General features: G+C 37.7%; 1 protein-coding gene across 1 annotated transcript; it reads right to left on the bottom strand.

The window, feature by feature from the left end:
* Positions 1-631: 631 nt before the first annotated feature.
* On the bottom strand, positions 632-21500 carry LOC136264876 (extracellular matrix protein 3-like). Its single transcript, XM_066059639.1, has 13 exons — positions 21411-21500; positions 17707-17830; positions 17456-17653; positions 17065-17202; positions 16808-17014; positions 10205-10342; positions 9951-10151; positions 8918-8986; positions 8237-8354; positions 1086-1189; positions 971-1029; positions 843-915; positions 632-791 (listed from the first exon to the last, which is right to left on the bottom strand). Exons 1-13 carry the CDS (start codon positions 21498-21500, stop codon positions 739-741), a joined length of 1572 nt encoding a protein of 523 aa, XP_065915711.1. The 3' UTR covers positions 632-738.
* Positions 21501-25692: the final 4192 nt, after the last annotated feature.

Below are 25692 nucleotides of genomic sequence, written 5' to 3'. Positions count from 1 at the left end.
TTTTACTAGCTACTTGATTTATAAGCTGCATGATAATATAAATAAACACTTAAACAGTGGGCAGAGAGGCAAACTCTACCAATTATAAACGTTCGCATGGGGCGTGGCACTAAATGGACTCTAAAAGATTTCTGCTCAAACGCCTTCCCTAGGGAACTTACAGGTCTGCATGCTTTCACAACTTGTTTGTCAGACATTAGGGCTTGTGTCCACATCGTGTCTTTAAAAGTTATTGTAGGAATTACAGGTTTGAATGGAGAAAACATGCGTAGGGCCAACCAGAATTAGATAATGTCAGGCCTAGATGGCCGGTACAAACACGGGTATGATGACTGGTATAATGTGACGATACGTGTAACACAGGGTAGAGAAATAAAGTGAAATATGTCTAAATACGGCTGTATTTTTATTTTAGTAAGGTTGCAAGAAAACGACGACGACTAAAGTACAAATCCATTGAGAGATGTTGCATAATCCAGGGCTAATATTGCAAAACCGACCCTACACGTAAATACCTCACAGTAGTGGCCGCATCTTTTAATTTGGCGTGCGCTTCGTAGTTTCTTGGCCGCGTGCCTCACTACCGTGAGTCTTGATCAATGTTTCAATTCAATCATTGTGTACAGCACATTATGTAAAATTCATGAGTTAATACTACAAAAACTTTATGGAAACATAATTTATATTTCTACACATAATGAATAGAATTTCAGAAACTATTTTTGAATCAACACACATTTATACTAGAGTACCATCAGTCTCATCCTGAAATTTGACTCCCCATAGGTTGTCTGTATAACAGTATATTTAAGAGGTAACTATTTTGTTAGAATTGCACTTACGTTCATCTTTGACAGCGTATTTATTGTTAGCATGGAGATCTGAAGGCAATGTTTGAGATTTGTCACCAAGACGCTAAGATATACAATGCAAATCAGAGCCTAAACTTTATCTCTCTAAGAAACTGTACCTTGTCTTCATTCATGTCTCCTTTTACAAACATTTGGCCCACCTGTGCATGAAAGTGTTCTACATGGAAAATTGACATTGTTAGCTTAATGCTAAATAATGAAGTATGCACTTACCAGGATAATTAGATGTGCTTCTCATGATATCACCACCATTGTTTAGTTCTAACAGCTCTTCATCAAAATTCATCACTTTGGAATGTTTCATTTTCTTAATTACTCTGTTAACAATAATATGAACATTATACAGCACTTATCATTCAGAGTAGGAAGGTGGTTGGTTTCCAAGGTTCTGGAAACTCTCTCTGAATTTTCTTGTCATAAGTGTGCCAATTTTGACAGCACAAACGCAAAAGGTATACTATAATAAGGTTATAATTACAAGAAAAAAATTTTAGTGAGTTTTTAGGGGTTAGATCTATATAGATTGGAAATATGCCCACAACAGCCACCAGGGCAGTAAAAGTTTATACTGATTGATGTACAAATACTATAGTAGACCAGACCAACTGTACTCTGGCAGAACTGTCAGAAAATGATCATCCATTCCTTTATAAAGAGCAGAACACAACCTGGAATTTGTATTCATAAAGTAATGTAGAAAGAGTCATAATTCTGTTTATATCTAAAGTTTTCCGTTTTCATTTGGGAAGGATCCTCAACACCATAGGCATTTATCATGCAAGTTTTTTTATTGTAGAGTCTCATTTTGCATAACTGGAACACCCTTCCAGCTGATATAGTAAATGCTTTGGACACAACTTCTTTTAAGACATTACTAGATATTAATTGGAGAGACAGTAGATCTATAGTTATGTAATTAATGTGTATGGTTATATATATAAGATTATGGTCTTTTTCAGAAACATTGATAATAATAAATATGACATCCTACGGTCATATTTATTTATTTATTTATTATTAATGGTTCTGAAAAAGACCAAAGTCTTATATAATTAATTACATAATTATAAATCTACTGTCTCTCCAATAAATGTCTATAGTTTGTAGTAATGTCTTAAAAGTTGTGTCCAAAGTATTTACTATATCAGCTGGAAGGGTGTTCCAGTTATGCAAAATGAAACTCTACAATAAAGAAAACTTGCATGATAAATGCCTATGGTGTTGAGGATCCTTCCCAAATGAAAACGGGTAACTTTAGATATGAACAGAATTATGACTCTTTCTACATTACTTTATGAATACAAATTCCAGGTTGAGTTACACTTTTCTAAAGGAATGGACGATCATTTTCTGACAGTTCTGTCAGAGTAAAGCTGGTCTGGTCTATCAAGGCCGGAGGAAGCGGTCCAGCCAGTCAGGCCATAGCCTAACCACTTTTTCAGCATTGATTATAAAAATATATATATATCTGAGTCGTTGATAAACACTGGTTGATTATGCTGGCGTGTTTTTATGAATGATAGGTGCTTAAAGCATCATGCAAGCATTGTGCATAATGCCAGTAGAATACTTATTAAATCCTTCCCCGTGACAATCAGTCACGGAAAAGATCGAAATACTCTAATAGAACAGTCGCACTAATAGAACACTCAGGTATTTACTGATTTATTAGTCAAATGCTTTATGAAGCTGGCAAATACGAAATAATAAATAGTTTTGCAAGGAAGTGTACATAATTGGATGAGTATTGGAGCACTGCAGCATAGCATGATAGGGTAAGATTAAGGAAATAGCTTAGTGCCTAGCTAGCTATTCACTGAGTTGAGACTTCATCACCGGCTTGTTCTATAAATTATATAGCTATCAGTTTCAAATGCTAGACTCATACTGTATGCATATAGTAGCTACAACAAAGGAAATAATATAGCATTTACATGTGTTACAACTGTATAATGTATGAAATTTATGTGAACACAAGATGCAGCCACATGCAGTGACAAGTGTTAGTCAATAATTTGCTAGGGAATTTACAGCTGAAAATAGTCTCAGATTAATCTCAGAGCATGCAATTTTGAAAAATTTTCCTGGGGGAGCCAGGGGCAGATCTAGGATTTTTTGAAAGGGGAGGCTAAGCTGGACAGGGACATAGGTAACTAGCCAGACATTAGTAGATACCAAGCCTTCTCACAAGGCCCTAATGGTAAGATTCATGTAGTATCCATGGTCAAAATTAGTTATTTGGAATAATGACTACATTAGTGTGGTTTGCATGCTAGCCTAGGCCGGGGGTCTGGGGGTATGCCCTTCCGGAAATGTTTGAAAATTAGGCCCTCTAAAGATGAATCTGAGTGTTTTTAGCAGTTTTTTAGTGGAAAATAATTGAATTTCAGTTTATCAAAACACTTTTACTTTTACATTAAATCAAGACTGATTGCAATATGCATGAGTAGCTATCATGATAATCTTTTCATTTGTAGCTACCAAGCATTTAGATATAGCTAGCTATATATCATAATACATCAGCTCCTCTTCAACAGCCTCAACTGTCTATCTTACTGATAAAAATAATGTTGTTGGATCCCACTGGAAGGTTGGAGTAGATTATTTCACACACCATGAAGTTGGAAGAATTGTGGAAAATGCTTACTCCAGCCTCAACATCAACAGATTCAAGGCAAACTCTCTTTATGGAACACTTGACTATCGTCTTCTAAAGACCATCTGGGATTCATCAACATTGGGTGACTGACCACAAACTACACAAGTTTGACTGTGATGATTTTGCAGTCTGCACGAAGAATGCTGTTTCTAAATACTCCCATGATCAAACAAAGTCAGACAATAGGGGAAGCCTTTGTGAGATAATGTGTGGAAGAAACATGTATAGCTAAACAGAGGCAGAAACATGTATAGCTAAGTAGTAGTGGTGTTGAACGTCACAATCATTAGTATGCATGCTCCTTAACCTAGTGACACTTTGTTAGTCTTAACACCAATACATTGTACTGAAAAGCAGAATACAGTGAAGGGTACTAGTAGCTGTTAGCTAGTCCACTGGAAATCCTTAGCAAAGTGCAACTATATTTGCATTTATGAGGTTTCTGAATTTACTGTTGTGATGGTCAACTTATTTCTAGATCTGCTGGGTTATGAAGACTGACAAATACCAGCACCATAACATAACCCACAGCATGGGGTCATATCAGAAGGTAACTGATACAGATTTTACATTCATAGACAAAAGTGCTATAGCTGCCTTATAAACTTATAAAAGACTACAGTTTGCTAAATGGCTGAGTTGGTAACTATATATTATACTGAAGCTGATAATTCTAAACAATTAATTAAACCAACTAACACTTTTTGAATCATGTTGAACAATAGGTATAGTGACATAGACGTTATTTGTGTTGGTAGTGATGCATAGTTCTTGAAATAAGCCTGCTTTTGATACACATAGAAGATTTAGGGTTTTATTGGCCAAGTACTAACTTAGAAAGGAAAGGAAGAGGGGGGCTACAGCCCCCCTAGCCCCCTCCCTAAATCTGCCCCTGGGAGCATGCCCCCAGAGCACCCCACCACCCACACAACAAAGTGTTCAGTATTTCACAGTGCCTACCCCTTGGCCTGACCACTTTAGAATTGCTTCCTCTGGCCCTGTCTATTACAGTATATGTACATCTATCTGTATAAACATTTACTGCCCTGGTAACTGTGGGCATATTTCCAATCTAGATCTAACCCCTAAAAACTCATAAATTTTTTTCTTGTTATTATTACCTTATTATAGTATACCTTTTACATTTGTGCTGTCAAACTTGGCACACTTATAACTATAAAATTCAGAAGGAGTTGTGATAGTATACTGTACAGTAGCGACCACAAAGGAGTAGGCGTGGCCCATGGGATAACATCACCAGCCTCAATTTTCCCTGACGATGATGAGGCAGTATTGGTTAAGCAAAACTAAGCCCAAACAAGTTTTCAGATCGACCCAAAATGCATTCAACAAGTTGCTACAAATTAAAAAAAAGTATTTAAACTCATTCACTGCTGAATTTTCCGGCGGACTATATAGGTCTCGCCGAATTGTCCAGTATAACACTACCTGTACACTAAACTACTTAGTAACCACCCCTCTAAATATTTGCTATAGACTTACGAACTTGGTTATATTGTTTATGTTTACACAACACAAACCGCAAAGTAATTACAACACAACAAAGATGAAAAAACAATATAAACAGCACATTCAAACAGTCGGGTACGAACAAAGGATCTACAAATCACTATAACAGTCTATTAAACAGTTCTACATCATCTGCTTACTGAGCGATGGTCTCCCTGGCCGGTTTTATCGAGATTTAGCTCAACAGCCTCATTGCGCATGTGTATACGCATGTGTGCACATCACGCCACCTTCTTGAAAAACCATCGACTGTCTTCTTCAGCTATTGTAGCACATCAGAAATGATTCAGAGTATTCGATAACACTACTATCAACTTGAAGAAACACTTAACTCGACTCTGTTCACAAGAAAAGTTTCACCGGGTTATGTAACAAACCCTCAATAGTGTGTGAAGGATCCGGTTATCCCAGAAACGGGACCTCTTGGGCGTGTGCGTTTCAGCATAGGTGCATCATGCTAAAAAACGCACAATACCAGTGTAAGCATGTCAAAATTGTATTCAGCGAGTGCTTTATTAGAGTGATCCGCCATATAGTGGTTGCTGCCGTGAATGGGTTAATGGAATTTTCTACTAACTGACTGAGTATTAACTGAGTAACTGACTGATGCATTCAGACAAGCGTAACTCGATAACGGCTAAGGCTACGGCTTGATTTTTTCACTGTTCAACATTGCTACAGCCCAACAGGTCCCTTTTGGCATACCGCAGTACATACAGTGCATTCTACATGGACTTACCAGTGTCCTCCTTTGTGTCCCATTCATCTTTGCTGACAGCTAGAAGTGTTGATTTGGTGGTAGCACGTGATGGCTTCCCTTTGTAATGGAAATCATCCGTGTTTTTCATAGTCACTATTTTGATAGCAGAGGTGCTTTTCAAACAGTCCTTGATTCGTACTGTTGTGTAATGGATTGAACATAGCCAACAAAGAAGCATAATGGATACTTCACTTTTCAGACAATAATTGATATAATTGGGGTGCACAGGACCATTCTTTCTTTTGGTATGCACGGATTGCAGAGGTGCTTTTCAAACAGTTCTTGATTTGAAATGCTGTGTAACGTGTTAAACATAGCTGACAATGAAATTTAATGGATACTTTACTTTTCAGATGATAATTGGGGCACGCAGTGCCATTTCAGATGTGGTATGCGTGGGTTCACCAGTCATAATAATTATTTACAAAAAAGTTAACAAACAAGTTTTTATTATATCGTGCACTACTTTAGCTTGCTTCAGTACTTTTTATCAATGTGCTATGGTCTCTACTCTAGTTGAAAGTTTTTTAATAAATAAATAATATCCATGTTTGCATATAATTTGGGTCAGAACTTTTACACTCATAAACATTTCAGAATGATCACTAGCACTGATGCCTGCACTTTAAGACCATTTTACAATTAAGGAAATCAAATACTAAAAATTATGGTATAGCCCTTGCAATAGACAAATTTCACAATAGCACATGAATAGTAACTGTCGTTCATGGTAACCTGAATGATGTAGGTGGAAATGCCTATAAAATATAGCATAATATAGGATATGACCTATGTAATATTCCAGTAGTTTTCACCTTGGCTACAGTTATAGTGAGGGCAATAATAATTAATAACCTGCTTTGTTCACAAAACAAAATTAGTGTCTAATGCCTATATCAAGACACACGGTAGTGTGTTGTGTGGCCAAGAAATCCGGCGACCACACTGTGAGTATATTTACAGGAAGAAAGAAAATTGCTTTTTCATGCATGCACAGCTCCATGGCCCCTTCTCCAAAGCACACCATTTTTGCATTATAGCTGTCCCCCAAGTAGGGTACGCCACACAGCAAATTTTATTAAATTCGCTACAGCCATTCGTGAGATATGGGAGTTCAAACTTTTGTTTTAATTTCTTCGTTTATTTCTTCTTATGCCATAGGGCTACTTGGGGGACAGCTATAATGCAAAAATGGAGCTACAGGGACTTCAATTTCTTTTCACATACTTTGCAAAAATTGCTATAAAATGCAAACGTGTAACTCAACTACCCCGATCTTTGGCACAAATAAAGAGCATGTAACGGTGGATTCATGTACCAAGTTTGTTGTGAATCTGAGTAATATTCAAGGAGTTATGAGCATTTATTCACGTAAAAAAAGATCAAACTTCTGTCATGGCTACAGGGTAAATCAAGTATAGAAATAGCTTGAAAATTGGTGTGTAGATAGGCTGATCATCGTAGCAGTGCCTTTTGATAGTTTGAATAGCAATAGAATTACAGCGACAAAGTTATAAAGCAAAAACTAAGCAAGTGTAAAATCGCGGGATTGAGATAATCTAATAGAGCAGTCACCACGGGGTAAAAAAGGTGTGTAAAAATGCCGAAAAAAAAACAACTTACCCGAGTTTGAACCTGGGACCTCCATACCTAACACCTGCATCCTTAACCACTGAATCACTGCTACCTTGGCTGATCACCTCACTTAATTTCTGCTTTATAAATGAAATTTCTATTTGAAATCTGCTTATAATCAAACATTTGTAATTTCATAGATCTACCAATAGAAGTACTGGATTGTTCTAGAACATTCTGTGTATGTTCTATTAGAAGTCCTCAAAAAATGTGCACTCTATTGAAGTATTACAATAATATTATCAAATATTGAATTAAATCATGCAATGAAATACATTTATAAGTCTATCTTCAATAATCATCATTGTATCTACATAGAAAAGAAGAAATGTGAGTAAAAACAAATCTCAAAGTCAGCCATAGGCTGGTTTTGGGGCCTTATAAAGTACAAAATGAAGTGAAATCTACACAAAAACAGCCAAGCTGTAAAAAAATGGCGCAGCCTTAAAAACCCAGCGTGAAAAAAGTTGTGAAATCAAAGGTGGCAGCCAAAAAATGGCTGCAATGATGTTAATGGTAAAAAATTTTAATAATGGCTGTGTGAATTGTTAAAATTTATTAGCATTAACATCATTGCAGCCATTTCTTGGCCGCCACCTTTGATTTCACAACTTTTTTCACCCTAGGCTTTTTAAGGCCCACACCATTTTTGCACAGCTTGGCTGTTTTTGTGTGGTAGTTACATAGCAGGAAGCTATGACAAACAGTAATCATGATAGTATATGCATGGCGCAACTGTATCACATATTGTATTATTATTATACCACAAACATTCATCACCTATATAGTATCAGTGCCACTATAAAAATCAGTACCAGTAGAGCAATGACCCCACCAATAGGAGCAGCTACAGTCTCAGTAGCAACTTGGCTGTTGGTGCCAGTGCTAGAATTAGGTTCTGCAAATGCAAGCATGAGATAAATAAGAACTCTTATGAGTGCCAGTACAAATTACAACAGTGAAAAGTACTGAAATAACTAGTGGATTCAATACACACAAGCAATTAAGAACTAAAATGTTATAGTTCATGTTCCAAGCATCCCATGTTAGAATATTTGACATTATAAACATATTGTATATATATATAGTAGAGTCTAGAGTGCCACCATGTTACTGAACTTTATGATGCCCAAGATGTGATGAGCTATATATACTGTAATTATGTACTGATAATTATATACCCCACAGCCAGCCGTTATTCTTTCTTTGATAATAGAACTGGACTTCTGTACTATTGTTATTCATGGAATCAAATTAATCTGTTATATTTCTTGATGTGATATATATCTGTAAGTATATGTACATATATCTTTTTCACTCATAACAGTACCACCAATTACATGTATGTTGATAGTAATAGTGTGAATCTGCACCAAGATAAACACAATACAATGTGTAGCTACCTAGAGCTTTACATATACAGCCACACAAGTAATATTCATTTGTATTGTAAGTTTGTACCTAGAGTTGGTTGTATGGTAATTGATTTGCTTGCAGTTTTCATTGTTAACTCGGTACTGGATAATAAATCTATATAAAGAACACAGTAGTTTTAACATACCCATGAGGTTCTTCACCCAGGAGTTGCAGGCCCAATGGTGGAGTGTTTATACATCAGGTACAAAATGAATGGGTGAGTATTGTATGGTATAGAGCATGAGTAGATCAAAGACACCCATTTGTATGACAAAAAGAGAAGCCTATTGGGTGGTTAACTAATATAATACATTGGTTGCAGTTTTGCAAGAATGAGCACATACAGGATGAAATAGCCAGACAATAATATTTCCATGATTCCAGCACTGTCAGGACAGATATTACCAATTGAAAGCACAAACAAGTTTGTATATTCAAATTCATACTCATAATTTGTACTGTGATATTTCTTGCTGTGTGATTATTTTTATAACCTCGAACTAATTAGTGGCTAAATTGTGTGGCCTATAGAGATGATTCTTACTGTAGCTGTGTTACAATCATTTCCCAGGTTACAGCAGATTTTTTTAACAGTACACTCCATATTGAATTGGCTTTTAGAGCAGATACACAATAAGCATAACCTCATCACGACCTTTGCTTGAATTTCTACTGCTACCTACACCATGTTTGCACTTCCTGTTGTGATAAATGCATGTAACACTCTTTTTTTGAAGCATTCATACAAATTTAGATACTAGATGTTTCAGGTGTATCAGTAAACTACAACAACTAGGCTTTGTCCGATAAATTTGTACCAGCCTTATATGGATATCAATTAAACCATGCTGTTTGTTTTTCAATGAACACATGTACATACCAGCTTTGTACAGAATTTTTAGGTTTTATCTGCAAACAAGTAACATTGACATAGTGTGAGGCTCTCTCAAGCCCACCCAAATAAATGACAAAGCAGTAAAATTTCTACAAGATTTTATATTAAACAATTGCATTACAGATCACCCTACATACTTGAAAATTAATATACCCCCAAACCATTACTTGCTAACACACTCACCATCCTTATCCACTATTGTTACTGTAACTTGACCAAGATCACTGCTTACACCATTAGGTAGTGAAGGGGAATGAATAGCCAGAATAAAGCTCTCATCACGTTCTAGTATGTTATCACTAGTTATTGAAATATTTAGTATAGCAAAGGTTTGTCCTGCAATAAATGTGACACTGTATGGCCCAGACTTGTAATCAGCACCTCCTAAATGTATAAATATGTAAGCACATCAATTTCCACAATTACCTCATGTTTACCAGTAGCTGTAGTAGTATTATCAATTAATTTAATAGTAACATTGGTTACTGATGAGTTGCTCAGGACTAATACAATTTGCAACATTTCATCATCTTCATTAACACTGTATGCTGACTGGTTAAACATCACAGTAATGACTAAAGAAATATACATGCATAAATTAAACGATTAAGTTCATAGCTAACTACATACCAGGTATTTTAAAACTGATAGTGTATACATATACCAATTGTGTAATGCATGATGCTGGCAATAAATGGACATTGAAACATTAATAAACTGTCTAACTTGAGTATCCAATGCTGCATTCTATCGTTTTACAGTTTGTAAACCATAAACAGTGTAAATAGATAGCCACTTTTTAAGATAGTGATGTTAACTATATATAGATCTAGATACTGTCAAGTGTTACTACTACGTATATCATTAACTCATAGCACTGTACCATATAGAGGGAAACATCACCAGAAGTAAATTAAATATTATCTGGTGAAATAAACTAAGTTATGTTCAACACAAATGATAGTCTCAGGTACTATGAGTTAATTGGTAGGCTAAATGTTGGCAAATTTGTAGTGATTTGACAAATTTGCTAAAGTTTCTCCCACTGCCTCTATACAGCACTCTAATAGAGTAATCAATAGCTCTAACATACTGTAACAATCATATTTGCACCTTTTAATGATTAAAACAGTACAGTAAAAACTTTCAATATATCACGATCAGAGCCTCACAGGTCTAAAAATTTTTGAGGCATGTTCCATAACCCTGGTATGCACATTGGTTGTTGCATGATGACTCTGTAAGCTTCAATACTCAGTTGCCTTCCCAGGCTCCCCTACACTCTTTAGTGGGATTGTCACAAAATATCAAGACACACGGTAGTGTGTCGTGCGGCCCAAGAAGGCGGCGCGCAACCCCGTGAGTATATTGACAGGAAGAAAGAAAACGCAATTTTCGCACCTCCGTAGCTCTGTGCTGCCTTGGTGAAACAATACGAATTTTGCTGTGTACATTCCCTCCCACTTCAGTACTCCACATTCCAAATGTGAGCGAAATCGCTTCAAGCGTTCCCGAGATATGCGACTTCAAAAATTGGCTTAGTTTCTTCGTTATTTTTTTCTTTTTTTTCTTCCTCTTTTCGCACACTTACAAAAACTGCTATAAAACACGAACTCCATATCCGATCGCCTTGAAATTTGGCACACAGAAGGGGGGTATAAAGGCGCATCTCTGTATCAACTTTGGCTGGAATACGATAAACAGGCAAAGAGTTATGAGCGATTAATCACGAAAAATAACACCAATATGTTGTCACGCCTACAGGGTAAACCGCGTATGGGAAGAAGCTGAAAATCGGTGGGTGAATAGGTTTACTATTGAACCTCAAACCTTTTGTGGTTTGAAAGAAATCGAGCTAAAAACCAGGAAGATACAACGAAAAAACCAACAGTGTGTAACAATTACGCAATCGAGATTAGCTAATAAAAAACGACTGCTTGCCACGCCTACCAGGTAAACCGCTTGGGGTAATGCTATGAAAATTGCTGTACAGATGGAGTTATCATCTTAGAAAGGCTCTTCAATGGTGTAGAAGAATCAGACTTAAAGCCACGGAGTTATAACACGAAATCCAACTTGGTGTAGCAAGTGCGAGATCGAGATACTCTAATAGAGCAGTCATCCTAATAGAGCAGTCACCCAAAGAGAATTCAAGAGATCAGTTAGAAACAAGTAACCTGTATAGAGATCAGCTACAAACAAGTCACCCTGTAGAGACATCAGCCATAAACAATTCACCCTGTAGAGAGATCAGCTAGAAGAAATTACCTTGTAGGGAATTCATGCAACTATAGAAAGAGATCATTCAGCTAGAAGAAATCACCTTGTAGAGTTCAGCTACAAAGAAACCACAATGTAGAGAGTTCAGCTACAAACAAATCGCCCTGTAGAGAGATCAGCTAGAAGAAGTTACCTTGTAGAGAGTTCAGCTACAAAGAAACCATCATGTAGAGAGTTCAGCTGCAAATAAATCACCTGTAGAGAGTTCAGCTACAAACAAATCTCCCTGTAGAGAAATCAGCTAGGAGAAGTTTCCTTGTAGAGAGTTCAGTTACAAAGAAACCACCATGTAGAGAATTCATTTACAAACTAGTGACCCTGTAGAGACATCAGCTAGAAGGAGTTACCTTGTAAAGAGTTCAGCTACATAGAAACCATTCTGTGAAGAGCTCAGCTGCAATCAAATCACCTGTACAGAATTCAGCTACAAACAAATCACCCTGTAGAGAGATCAGCTAGAAGAAGTTACCTTGTTGATAGTTCAGCTACAAACAAATCACCCTGTAGAGAGATCAGCTAGAAGAAGTTACCTTGTAGAGAGTTCAGCTACAAAGAAACCATCATGTGGAGAGTTCAGCTGCAAACAAATCACCTGTAGAGAGTTCAGCTACAAACAAATCTCCCTGTAGAGAGATCAGCTAGGAGAAGTTTCCTGGTAGAGAGTTCAGTTACAAAGAAACCACCGTGTAGAGAATTCGTTTACAAACTAGTGACCTTGTAGAGACATCAGCTAGAAGAATTACTTTGTAAAGAGTTCAGCTACAAACAAATCTCCCTGTAGAGAGATCAGCTAGGAGAAGTTTCCTGGTAGAGAGTTCAGTTACAAAGAAACCACCGTGTAGAGAATTCGTTTACAAACTAGTGACCTTGTAGAGACATCAGCTAGAAGAATTACTTTGTAAAGAGTTCAGCTACAAAGAAACCATTCTGTAAAGAGCTCAGCTGCAAAAAAATCACCTTTACAGAATTCCACTACAAACAAATCACCCTATAGAAAGATCAGCTAGAAGAAGTTACCTCGTAGAGAGTTCAGTTACAAAGAAACCACCATGTAGAGAATTCATTTACAAACTAGTGACCCTGTAGAGACATCAGCTAGAAGAAGTTACTTTGTAAAGAGTTCAGTTACATAGAAACCATTCTGTAAAGAGCTCAGCTGCAAACAAATCACCTGTACAGAATTCAGCTACAAACAAATCACCCTGTAGAGAAATCAGCTAGAAGAAGTTACCTTGTTGAAAATTCAGCTACAAACAAGTCACCCTGTAGAGAGATCAGCTAGAAGAAGTTACCTAGTAGAGAGTTCAGTTACAAAGAAACTACCATGTAGAAAGTTCAGCTACAAACTAGTGACCTTGTGCAGACATCAGCTAGAAGAAGCTACCTTGTAGAGAGTTCAGCTACAAAGAAACCATCATGAAGAGAGTTCAGCTGCAAACAAATCTCCCTGTAGAGAGTTTAGTTAGAAGAAGTTACCTTGTAGAGAGTTCAGTTACAAAGAAACCATTTTGTAAAGAGCTCAGCTGCAAACAAATCACCTGTACAGAATTCAGCTACAAACAAATCACCCTGTAGAGAGATCAGCTAGAAGAAGTTACCTTGTAGAGAGTTCAGCTACAAATTTAAAGAAACCATCATGTGGAGAGTTCAGCTGCAAACAAATCACCTGTAGAGAGTTCAGCTACAAACAAATCACCCTGTAGAGAGATCAGCTAGAAGAAGTTACCTTGTAGAGAGTTCAGCTACAAATTTAAAGAAACCATCGTGTGGAGAGTTCAGCTGCAAACAAATCACCTGTAGAGAGTTCAGCTACAAAGAAACCACCATGTAGGGAGTTCAGCTAGAAGAAGTTACCTTGTAGAGAGTTCAGCTACAAAGAAACCATCATGAAGAGAGTTCAGCTGCAAACAAATCTCCCTGTAGAGAGTTTAGTTAGAAGAAGTTACCTTGTAAAGAGTTCAGCTACAAAGAAACTATTTTGTAAAGAGCTCAGCTGCAAACAAATCACCTGTATAGAATTCAGCTACAAACAAATCACCCTGTAGAGAGATCAGCTAGAAGAAATTACCTTGTAGAGAGTTCAGCTACAGTAAAAAGAAACCACCATGTAGAGAGTTCAGCTGCAAAGAAATCACCCTGTAGAAAATTCTGCCACTAACAAATTGCCCTGTAGAAAGATCAGTTAAAAGAAGTTATCTTGTAGAGAGTTCAGCTACAAAGAAACCACCATGTAGAGAGTTCAGCTAGAAGAAATTTCCTTGTAGAGAGTTCAGCTACAAAGAAACCATCATCTAGATAGTTCAGCAGCAAAAAAATCACCTGTACTGAATCCAGCTACAAATAAATCACCCTGTAGAGAGAACAGCTAGAAGAAGTTACCTTGTTGATAGTTCAGCTACAAACAAATCACCCTGTAGAGAGATCAGCTAGAAGAAGTTGCCTTGAAGAGTGTTCAGTTACACAGAAACCACCATGGACAGTTCTGTAATAAATATATGTATTATATATATATATAATTTGTACATTTACTGATTAAATCAGAAATATTTAAGGTACATCTGCTTCATCTTTTCTTCTTCCTGTGGTAAAGAAAAAAAGATAGGTTAAAAAGTCCCAAAGCAGGCCATAGGCCGGCTTTGGGGTATACAAATACAAAAAGAAGTGAAATCTAATCCAAAACAGCCAAGCTGTAAAAAAAGTGTGTGGCCCTCAAAAAGGCTATGGTGAAAAAAGATGTGAAATCCAAGGTGGCGGCCAAGAAATGGCTGTGATGGTAGGTTAATGGTAAAAATTTTAATAACGACAATTCAGGTGAATTTTGTGCCAATTGACCAAGCGGCACCAAAATCCACCTGAATTGTCGTTATTAAAATTTTTACCATTAATCTACCATCACAGCCATTTCTTGGCCGCCACCATGGATTTCACATCTTTTTCACCATAGCCTTTTTGAGGGCCGCACACTTTTTTTACAGCTTGGCTGTTTTGGATTAGATTGTATAAGCCACAACTACTGCATGTACAGAATCTTTAGCTATAGACTACATTAAGTACCCATAAAAGTTGGTGTCAGGATGTGACCCATCAATAATAGGGCTTGTTTATGTTCTGTAGAAGCGTTGTAAGAATAAAAACTCTTGTTATTTACTTTGCATGAATGGAATGTTTCAGTTTGTATAATAGACTTGACCACATCATAATTATACTTGCTGTAACCATGGGTGCTGGCTAAGGAATTTGCATATAAGAAAACAAAGTTTAAAACAGCAAAAAGATTCTTTGTGCATGCAATGATTGAAGTCTAAATGAGCTAGACAGCAGTATTGCATCATGGTGCCTGAATGAAGAAAAAGATGGCTAATATATACTAGCTATAGAGGATCTAAAGGTTACTAACATACGTACATGTAATCTTTGCTATCTCTGTAATATGAGACCCAGTTTGTGAAATATATCTTTTTGCACATTGTCAGGGTGGAGGAAGCAGTCTGGCCTGTCAGGCCATAGCCTGACCACTTTTTCAGCATTATTATTATTTTGTTTTTATTATTAGCACTTTACAGTGACCAGCACTAAACGTCTGACAGCAACATGTGCTGCAGCCTTAGGATTACCTAACCTAATTAATTTTAATAATATATATATCCAAGTTGCTGATAGGCACTGGTCAATTATGCTGGTGTGTTTCTGGGAATGGTAATTGCTTAAAGCATAATGCAAGCATTGTGATATAATGCCAATAGAGTATTTACAACATACTGTTAAATCCTTCCCTGTGACAGTCAGTCATGGAAAAAATAACAATAACAATGACAAATCAAAACACTCTAATAGAACAGTCATCCTAATAGAGCACTCAGATGCTTACTGATTTATTAGTCAAACACTTTATGAAGCTAGCAAATATGAAATATAAATAGCTTTGCATGGAAGAATACATACAGTAATTGGATGAACATTTGAGCACTGCAGCATAGCATGATAGGGTAAGCATATAGTGTAGTGCCTAGCTAGCTATCCACTGAGTTGTGACTTCATCACATTAAGTTAGTTATAAGTTATATAGCTATCAGTTTCAAATGTTAGACTGAATTTACAAGTGCTACAACTGTATAATGTAAGAAACTAATGTGAACACATTATGTGGCTACATGCAGTAAGTTTAACACAAGTGTTAGTCAACGCTTTGCTAGGAAATTCACAGCTGAAAATATTCTTATATTAAATCTCAGAGCATGCAATATTGAAAATTGTCCTGGGGGAGCATGCCCCCAGATCCTCCTAGCATTCACACAAGCGCTCAGCATTTCATAGTGCCTACCCTTAGCCTGACCTGATTGTGCAATAGTGGCATGAAGTGTTTAGCTGATTATAATTATTGTTAATGTCTAAAGTTGTAACTATCACTTTTTCATCATGAATGAAGCTATTCATAGGCATCTGTTACATTGGTAGAGTTGTGTATCACACAAAATGTGGACAGTTGTGGAGAAATCGTCCAGATAAATGCAGCTGTCTTGCTGAGTGTGTACAAGTTGTTCAATAAAGCCAGAGTGATCACAGATCATTATCCATGGATTTAAAATATGGGAACAGAAAGCAGGCCAAGTAGAGCAGCAGAAAGATAACAGTGGAAAATGCACAACTATTAATTGTTTGCGTTATGAAATACATTTGGTATTCATGTGAAGAAGACACCTTTTGCAAATCTGGTCACATGCATGCTGATAATAAACAGACAGTACAAACTGGCTTCTTACATTCATCATCCTCTATGGTCACAGTTGTTTGGTTAGGATAACCAACACTAACACCATTGGGTAGTGAATCAGTTGTGATATTCAAATAAAATATCTCATCACTTTCAAATATGTTGTCATCAATGATTGTAATACTTAATGGTACTCTGGTCACTCCAGCAGGAAATGTAATGTTATATGGTGTAGAGTAGTAATCAATACCTCCTCCTGTAGCAATACTGTTAAAATTGAAAGTTTTGTTATAGCACTAGACTCACCAGTAGCAGTACCTACAATATCTCTAACTAGTACAGTAATATCAGTTGATGATGGGTTACTGAGACTTAGTACAGGTTGTGCTGGTCCATCATTTTCATCAATAATATATGATAGCTTTTCAAACTGTACATTTATTGCTGAAACCAGATAAAATAATACGGTAACAGTGAGTGTTATATTTGCTGTGCTTTAGACATTGCACTATTACTTAAGCAGTGCATATAATTTATACTCTTATCAATAATATATGATAGCTTTTCAAACTGTACATTTATTGCTGAAACCAGATAAAATAATACGGTAACAGTGAGTGTTATATTTGCTGTGCTTTAGACATTGCACTATTACTTAAGCAGTGCATATAATTTATACTCTTCACAAACCACTTACGATCATCATCCACTATAGTCACTGTAGCTTGACCACCATTAACATCATCAGGTGCTGACGATGGGTCAATAGTAAGAATAAAGTTCTCATCATCTTCCAAAATGTTGTCATTAATTATTGGAAAACTAAAAGACACACTGGTTACTCCAGCAGGAAACGTTACATTGTAAGCTTCAGACAAGTAGTCAGTGCTTACTCCTGTAACAACAAGATAATATAATTTAATAACTTTACAAGAGTGGAATGCTCACCACTACCAGTATTGTCATCATATAATACTTGTACAACAATATCGGTTGATGATGGGTTACTGAGAACTAGTACAAATACTGCTGGTCCATTGCCTTCATCAAAATTGTATATTGATTGCTCAAACTGTACAATAATAGCTGAAAGTAGAGTGCAACAACGTTGTTAAGCTTGCTATAATTTACTCAGTACACCATTTAACAATGTGTCAAGACTCGTAGTAGTGAGTCAAATAGTAAAAGCTATTGTTCTACAGATATACAAACACATGACAGTGGGTAATTAATGAGTACCACTGGTTTTATAATCTAAGCTCTTAGCCATATACAGTACATGTTACTTGTATACTCACACCAGGGGTGTATCCAGGATTTTTCAAAGATGGTTTCCAGATTTGGTTGTGAGTTCAAGTGCAGGGTCTAGGGGTGCAGTCCCTAGTCACTGACAGATTTTGAACATTGAAATTCTTCAAAGTCTATTAGTGTATATTTTAGGTATGGTATAAATTATTATCAATATACATGTTTATGCTTGGTTCCAGTCTTAAATTTTAATTATATGACTGGTTATACATTGCAGTAACCCAACACTGATCAATTGAAATGAAACTCAAGATTTAACTACAATAATATTCTATTTATATTATTATTAATGCCCATTTTAAAATTATATTTCATTATGAATGTTCTACTAGAGTAGTTTGACTACTCTATTCATCTGACTGCTCTATTACAGTATTTTGATCAAAGTTTAACCTTGTTCTCTCTTAATTCACATTTGAGAAATAAAATAAGTTTCCCATTAGTTACACTGTAGCTAGCTATACTGCCATGCCCAATTGTCATTTATTCTGTAAGATTATATTTTGTGCTGCCAAATTGTAATAATAGTCTGGTCAGTGTTCCTGCTGCAATCGCATAAGTTATTTTGTAAAGGGTGTCTGGAACTCCAGGACACCTCCTAAATGTGCCTCCGCACACACACACACACACACACACACACACACACACACACACACACACACACACACACGCACACACGCGCACGCGCACACATCTGTGGAAGAAAGTCCTTGTATTTCTGCTAAGTGACCAACATAATAAGTTGCAAATTGCACCTTGAATATTGATATGATGTTGCATACATACATTAGCTAAGGTCCAGGGTATGGTAATGCAAGTACAGTATAAACAGCTATTTAAGTTGCATTTCTCCAAGTCAGTGGCATATCTGGGGATGGACCTGTGCCCAGTGGTGGAGGAAGTAGTTGATGTGAGGGGGGAGACCATAGATCTGTGGCAGTAGGGGGTCTAGGGGGCACTACCCTCCAGAAGCTGTGGCCATTTTAGCTTTAGCATTGTCTTAAAGTTCACCAGAATTAATTTATAGATACAATTTGAAGCATTGCAACTAAAACACCATTTGTTTAGTCAAAAATATTTTAAACAGGCTATTTGCAGCTAATAAATTTGTTTGGCAGTGTTGACTACAGGGTCATAAAACATACAACATTTTTAAGCAGTGCAAAGACAGCTTATTTAGACACCTGGAAACACTTGGTACAGCAGTTAGGACACCAACTATCAAGTAAGAGGTCAGTGGTTCAATTCCTGCTGTAGTCAACTTTTAGGTTTATGCAGTGTTTTGACTGCTCTGTTAGGGCATTTGAGTGTTCTATTAGAGTATATCAATCTTACTCATAGTTTTCAGCCCCACTCCAAGAAGGATAATTTCAGCAAGATATCATCACAAGGGGGTTAAGCCACCCCTAAGGGGGGATGAAGCCCTCCTCCCCCAACCTTTTCGCTGCTTATGCCTGTGCCTTACCAAACATTGCTGAAAATCCATTTAAACAAATGTGCTGTATATTGTACTAGAATATTTTTTACACAAAAATTTAGTGCTATTTAGAGTTTTTTTCAGACTACTATCATAAAACTGATACAGCATTATAAGGGGGTATACGTAGGTGTGTGGGAAAAGGGGCTGAGGTGGGCAGGATTGCCTCTGCATAAGAAATTGTAATCACTTAAAAAAGAAGTCCATAAGAATGATGCAAGTGATTGATTGTTTTCATTATATTGTACATGCGTACATTATATAGCAAGTCACATCTTGTTTATAAGACATCTGGCCATTATAAACGCTCGTATGAGGCGTGGCACTGAATGGAGTCAAAAAGATTTCTGCTTAAAACGCCTTCCTAAGGTAACTTACAGCTCTGCACGCTTTCACAACTTATTGTCAGACATTAGGGCTTGTGTCCACATCGTATCTTTAAAAGTTATTGTAGGGATTAGAGGTTTGAACGGAGAAAATACGTATAGAGGCGATCCAGTACTACATAATGTTAGTGCCAGATGGATTGTTGAAACACGAGTGTATTGAGTGGTATAATGTTACGATAGCTGAAACACACGGTGAGAAATTGAGTGAATTATATCTAAATACGCTTGTTAAGAGGTTGCGACAAGAAAACAATGACACCAAGTTTTTTTAAAATCACAAAGTGCAGTATAAACCTATTGAGAAAGATTGCATAATTCAGGGCTAATATTGTGAAACCGTCCCTACACGTAAATAACTCACAGTAGTGGCCGTGCGTTTTAATTGTGGCGTGCGCTTTGTAGTTTCTTGGCCGCGCGACTCACTACCGTGAGTCTTGATGTTATTGTGCACAGTACAGTGTAGTTTGTAATGTGTGCACTGTGTGTGTAATGTGTGCATGTGTTCAGAGTTTCTCTAATAGATCAATTAAGTTGCCAAATTAAAATGATTTTTATCAACCATTTTGAACCACATCATAAGAAAACCACATGAATAGAACAGCTCTTTCAATGTGGTTTTATTAGAGCAATGCTGTACCACTCTTTTGGGAAGACATTTGTATGTATGCATGCGTGAGTGAGTGAGTCAGCGAGAAAGTGAGTTGTGATGTATTGTTGTATTATGTTATATGATGCAATTGTAATTGCTTTTTGACGTGTTGTAAGTTCTGCTGCCATGGCATTGTTGTAGAGTGTAAATTGCTGTTAGTTGTAGTTGCTGCGATTACCTTGTTGTGATTAAGATTATTAATTTATCTTGTGTGACTTAAATGAGCTCCCCCGAACGTGACATACTGGCAACGAGGATGACTACTATGATTGGGGAAATGCAAGAATTTTGACCCAACAAGTGATCGGAATTCCACGTACCTAGAGAGAGCAGAAATTTTCTTTCAAGCTAACGAGATAGCAGAGAACAAAAGGGTCGCAGTTTTGTTGTCAATAATTGGAAGAAAGACTTATTCGCTACTGAGTGACCTCCTGGCACCAGAAAGGCAGCCTCCAAATCGTTTGCTGTACTGTCAGAAACTCTGAAGAAGCACTACGAACCAAAGCCAGTGATTATCGTGGAGAGGTTTCAATTTCATCGCAGAAGCCAGGCTGCTAACGAGTCAGTACCTGAGTACGAAGCAGAATTGCGTCGTTTAGCAACTCATTGTGTTTTTGGAAATTACCTTGAAGAAGCCATCCGCGACTGTATCGTCTGTGGCCTTCGCAACGTGAGTATCCAGAAGCGTCTTTTAGCTGAGGCTGAACTGACATTGACCAAGACGCTGGATATAGCTAAAGGCATAGAGGCAGCCGACCGTAATGCCCAGAAGTTGAAAGGAGCCGAAAGTAACTCATTTTGAGTCGGTGAAGTTTCAGCTGTGACCAACCCTTGTTATCGTTGTGGGAGCGATCGTCACAAACCGAAGGACTGTCATTTTAAAGAAGCAGAATGTCAAAATTGTAAGAAGATTGGCCATCTAGTCAAAATGTGCTGTAGTAGAGGTGCAGGGACATCTCACACAGCAACAGGCAAATCTGCCACTAAGAATTTTGATGGGAAAAACTTTCCTAAGAGTACTACTCATGGACCAAAGAAAAATAATTGGGTATCAGAAACAGACACAGATACTGTGGAGACAGAAACTTTTCCAGAATCAGCCATTCTGAGAGTTGATGACCACAACAATAAGCTCATTACAGTTCAGATGGAGCTCAATGGACAGCAAGTCCTGATGGAAGTGGATACAGGAGCAGCGGTCTCTCTAATGTCAGTGATCACCCAAAAGCAGTTTTTTCCCAAAGTGAAATTGATGAAGTCCAGAACACAACTGCAGACCTACACAACAGAGTCATTAGCAGTGTTGGGAACCATACAAGTGAAGGTGAGATATGGTACCTATGTGGGAATACATACACTCTATGATGTGAATGGGCAGGGGCCAACACTTTTGGGGCGTGATTGATTAATGAAAATTAGGCTGGACTGGCATAATTTAGGTGTAGCTACTGTACACAGTAAACAACCTCCTCTGAAAGCTGTGATAGACAAATATGGTGATGTATTTACCAATGAGTTGGGCACTCTCAAGGAGTTCAAGGCTAAACTGACTGTGAAGCCAGACACAAAGCCTCAGTTTTGTAGACCCAGACAGGTACCCTATGCACTGAGAGATGCAGTTGATTGACAATTGCAACATTTAGAAGATACTGGAGTCATAGAGAGTGTACCTTACAGTGAGTGGGCAACACCTTTAGTAGCTGTGCCAAAGAGAGATGGTGGAGTCAGACTATGTGGCGACTACAAGAAAACTTTGAATCCTTACTTAGAGACTGATCAGTACCCTTTGCCACGTCCTGAGGATCTAATGACTTGCCTAACTGGTGGATGTAAATTTACTAAACTTGACCTATCAGCAGCATACCAACAAATGCTATTGGACCCAGAATCTTGCTCTTATGTGACCATCAACACACAACGAGGATTATACAGATATCTGCGACTACCTTTTGGGGTATCCTCAGCCCCCGCAGTTTTTCAGAAAGCGATGGACACCATCCTTAAGGGGCTCTCCCATGCTATCTGTTACCTCGATGACATACTGGTGACAGGCTCATCTGAGGAAGAACACCTTAGAAATCTCTCTGAAGTGCTTGCCAGATTATCCAAACATGGTCTAAGACTGAAGCGAGAGAAATGTAGTTTTATGCAGGACAGTGTTGAGTACTTGGGGCACCGAATTGATGCAGAAGGTGTACACACATCAACCAGTAAAGTAGAAGCGATTGTCAAAGCTCCAGCTCCTAAGAACATTACTGAACTGCGTTCCTTCTTAGGAATGGTGAATTACTATGGAAAGTTTATTCAGAATGTGGCTTCAAAACGTCACCCACTACATGCCTTACTTAAGAATGGAGTGAAATGGAACTGGTCAGATGAATGTTCACAAGTTTTCACACAGATCAAGAAGTGTCTTAGTGAGGCCCCGGTCTTGGTTCATTATGATCCAAAGCTGCCTGTCAGACTGGCCGGTGATGCGTCAAATTACGGAATTGGTGCTGTGTTATCTCATGTTGACCATGATGGCCAAGAGCACCCTATTGCCTTTACTTCTCGCAGTTTGTCTTCTAGTGAAAAAAACTATTCACAAGTCCTTTAACTGTTTTGTTTGGTCCCAAAAATGGAGTTCCTGCATTAGCAGCAGGCAGATTACAGCGTTGGGCACTTCATTTATCATCTTACAATTATACAATTGAATTCAGACCTACCAAGGCTCATGCCAACGCAGATGGCCTTTCTAGACTGCCATTACCTGCTAACACTGATGGTGAGTGCTTGTCTGAAGTGTCTTTGTATAATGTGTCTCAGATTAATACTGTGTCTGTATCTGTTGTTGATTTGTGTAAAGCAACCCGATCTGATCCCTTGTTAAGCAAAGTGTATTACTACCTGCAAAGAGGTTGGCCTAAAACATGTCCAGATGCTCTTAAGCCATTTTGGTCCCGCAGAACAGAACTATCGATTGAAGAGGGATGTATCCTATGGGGTATTAGAGTTCTTGTTCCCAAGAAATTACAGTCTAGAGTTTTAGAGATGCTCCATGAGGGTCACATGGGTGTATTCAGAGTGAAGCAAGTATCCCGGAGTCATGTCTGGTGGCCCTGTATTGATAAAGATATAGAACAGTTGATTAAGAGTTGTAAAAGTTGTCAGCAAGATCAAAGAGCCCCAGTCGCAGCTCCACTACATCCATGGATTTGGCCATCTAAGCCTTGGACCAGAATACATTTAGACTTTGCAGGGTCTTTCATGAATAAAACTTTTCTGATAGCTGTTGATGCTTTTTCTAAGTGGCCAGAAATCATAGACACGTCCTCCACCACCGCCACTAACACAATCAAGGTGCTTAGAGAAATATTTTCAAGACATGGACTACCTGAAAAAATTGTAAGTGACAATGGTCCACAGTTTATTTCTGCTGAATTTTCTGAGTTTTGTAAAGTGAACGGCATCAAACATTTTCGAGTGGCACCTTATCATCCAGCATCAAACGGCCTAGCCGAACATATGGTACAAACTTTTAAACAATCTATGCACCGAAGTAACAATGATGGCATTCCTTTTCCTCAAAGAATTGTAAATTTTCTATTGATGTATAGAACAACCCCACATTGTATAACAAACATTGCTCCTTGTGAACTACTGATGGGTCGTGCACTACGAACACGGTTAGATGTGTTGCGACCAAATCTTGAGTCGAAAGTGTGTTTAGAACAAACTAAACAGAAGCAAAGTCATGATCAACACAGTAAACTTCGCAATTTCAAACCAGGTGACACTGTCTGGATCAGAGATTTTCGTGGTACTGACAAGTGGAGGTCAGGAGTAGTTATTGAATGTCTTGGCCCTGTTTCATACATGGTTGAAGTGCAAGATGGTTCAGTACATAAGAGTCATGTTGATCACATTCATGACCGAGTGGATAATTCAAGTGTTCCTACCAGTTTGTCAACCAGTCAATCTTCTGAAGAGTCTCCTTTAGTTACATTTCCAGTAGAACACTCTGACTCATCTCAGCAGTCACCACCTACTGCTAGTACACAGAACAGTACAAGCTCATCATCAGTAGTAACTCCTTCGAACACTGCCGTTAGACGAAACCCTGCAAGAGATAGGAAACCCCCCAAACGCTTTCAGAATTGAGGCGGGGGAGATGTGATGTATTGTTGTATGATGTTATATGATGTAATTGTAATTGCTTTTTGACGTGTTGTAAGTTCTGCTGCCATGGCATTGTTGTAGAGTGTAAATTGCTGTTAGTTGTAGTAGCTGTGATTATCTTGTTGTGATTAAGATTATTAATCTATCTTGTGTGACTTAAATGAGCTCTCCCGAACGTGACATGAGTGAGTGAGTCAGTGTGTACATGCACGCGTTTGTGTGTGTGTGTGTGTGCATGCGTGCGTGCGTGCGTACGTGCGTGCATGTAGTGTAGAGTAATGTGTAGTGTGTTTGTGTAAGATGCATAGGCTTTCTCTGATAGGGCAGTAAAACTGGCATACTAAAATTATTTTCATCAACTATTTAACCACATTTTAACCACATCAAAGGAAATCACATCAGTAGAACAGCTGTTTTGATGTGGCTTTATTAGAGCAGTGCCGTACCACTCTTTAGGAAAGCATTTGCATGTGTTCGTGCTTCAGTGTATGTGTGTGTGTGTGTGTGTGTGTGTGTGTGTGTGCGCGTGTGTGTACGTGCGTACATGTGTGTGTGTGTAATGTGTGTGTGTAATGTGTGTGTGTAATGTGTGTAGGCTTTCCTTGATAGAGCAATAAAGCTGTCAAATTTAAAATGATTTCATCAACCGTTTTTACAACAGATCGTAGATGTATAACGTTAAACTGACATCTTTGATATGTCAAGCAGTATAAAATGGATCACAGTGATGAAAGAAAATAAATGAATCCAGAGTCAGGTGAGTTTTATTTGTGCGTATAATGTATTTTATGCTTAACACATACATTTGCGCTAAGATTTTTTTTAAATGACTAGCCAACAATAAACCACATTGAATGCAATCATTTATGGTGCTTATGGTACAGTTATTACTTTCAATACAGCGTCGAGTTTACAATTCACTTGTAGGGGTGGAATGTCACACAGACCTG

Source organism: Dysidea avara, chromosome 8, assembly GCF_963678975.1.
Source record: "Dysidea avara chromosome 8, odDysAvar1.4, whole genome shotgun sequence".
NCBI lineage: Eukaryota > Metazoa > Porifera > Demospongiae > Dictyoceratida > Dysideidae > Dysidea > Dysidea avara.
The sequence above is the reverse complement of the archived record's forward strand: the minus strand, read 5'-3'. Positions and strand labels throughout refer to the sequence as shown.

Coding starts and splice junctions, on each gene's coding strand:
- LOC136264876 (XM_066059639.1), bottom strand. CDS start 21,500: ATGGCCAATCTTCTTACAATTTTGACATTCTGCTTCTTTAAAATGACA. Junction 10,152..10,204: donor TAATACTACTACAGCTACTG/GTAAACATGAGG, acceptor TTATACATTTAG/GAGGTGCTGATTACAAGTCT. Junction 792..842: donor ATACGCTGTCAAAGATGAAC/GTAAGTGCAATT, acceptor ACTGTTATACAG/ACAACCTATGGGGAGTCAAA.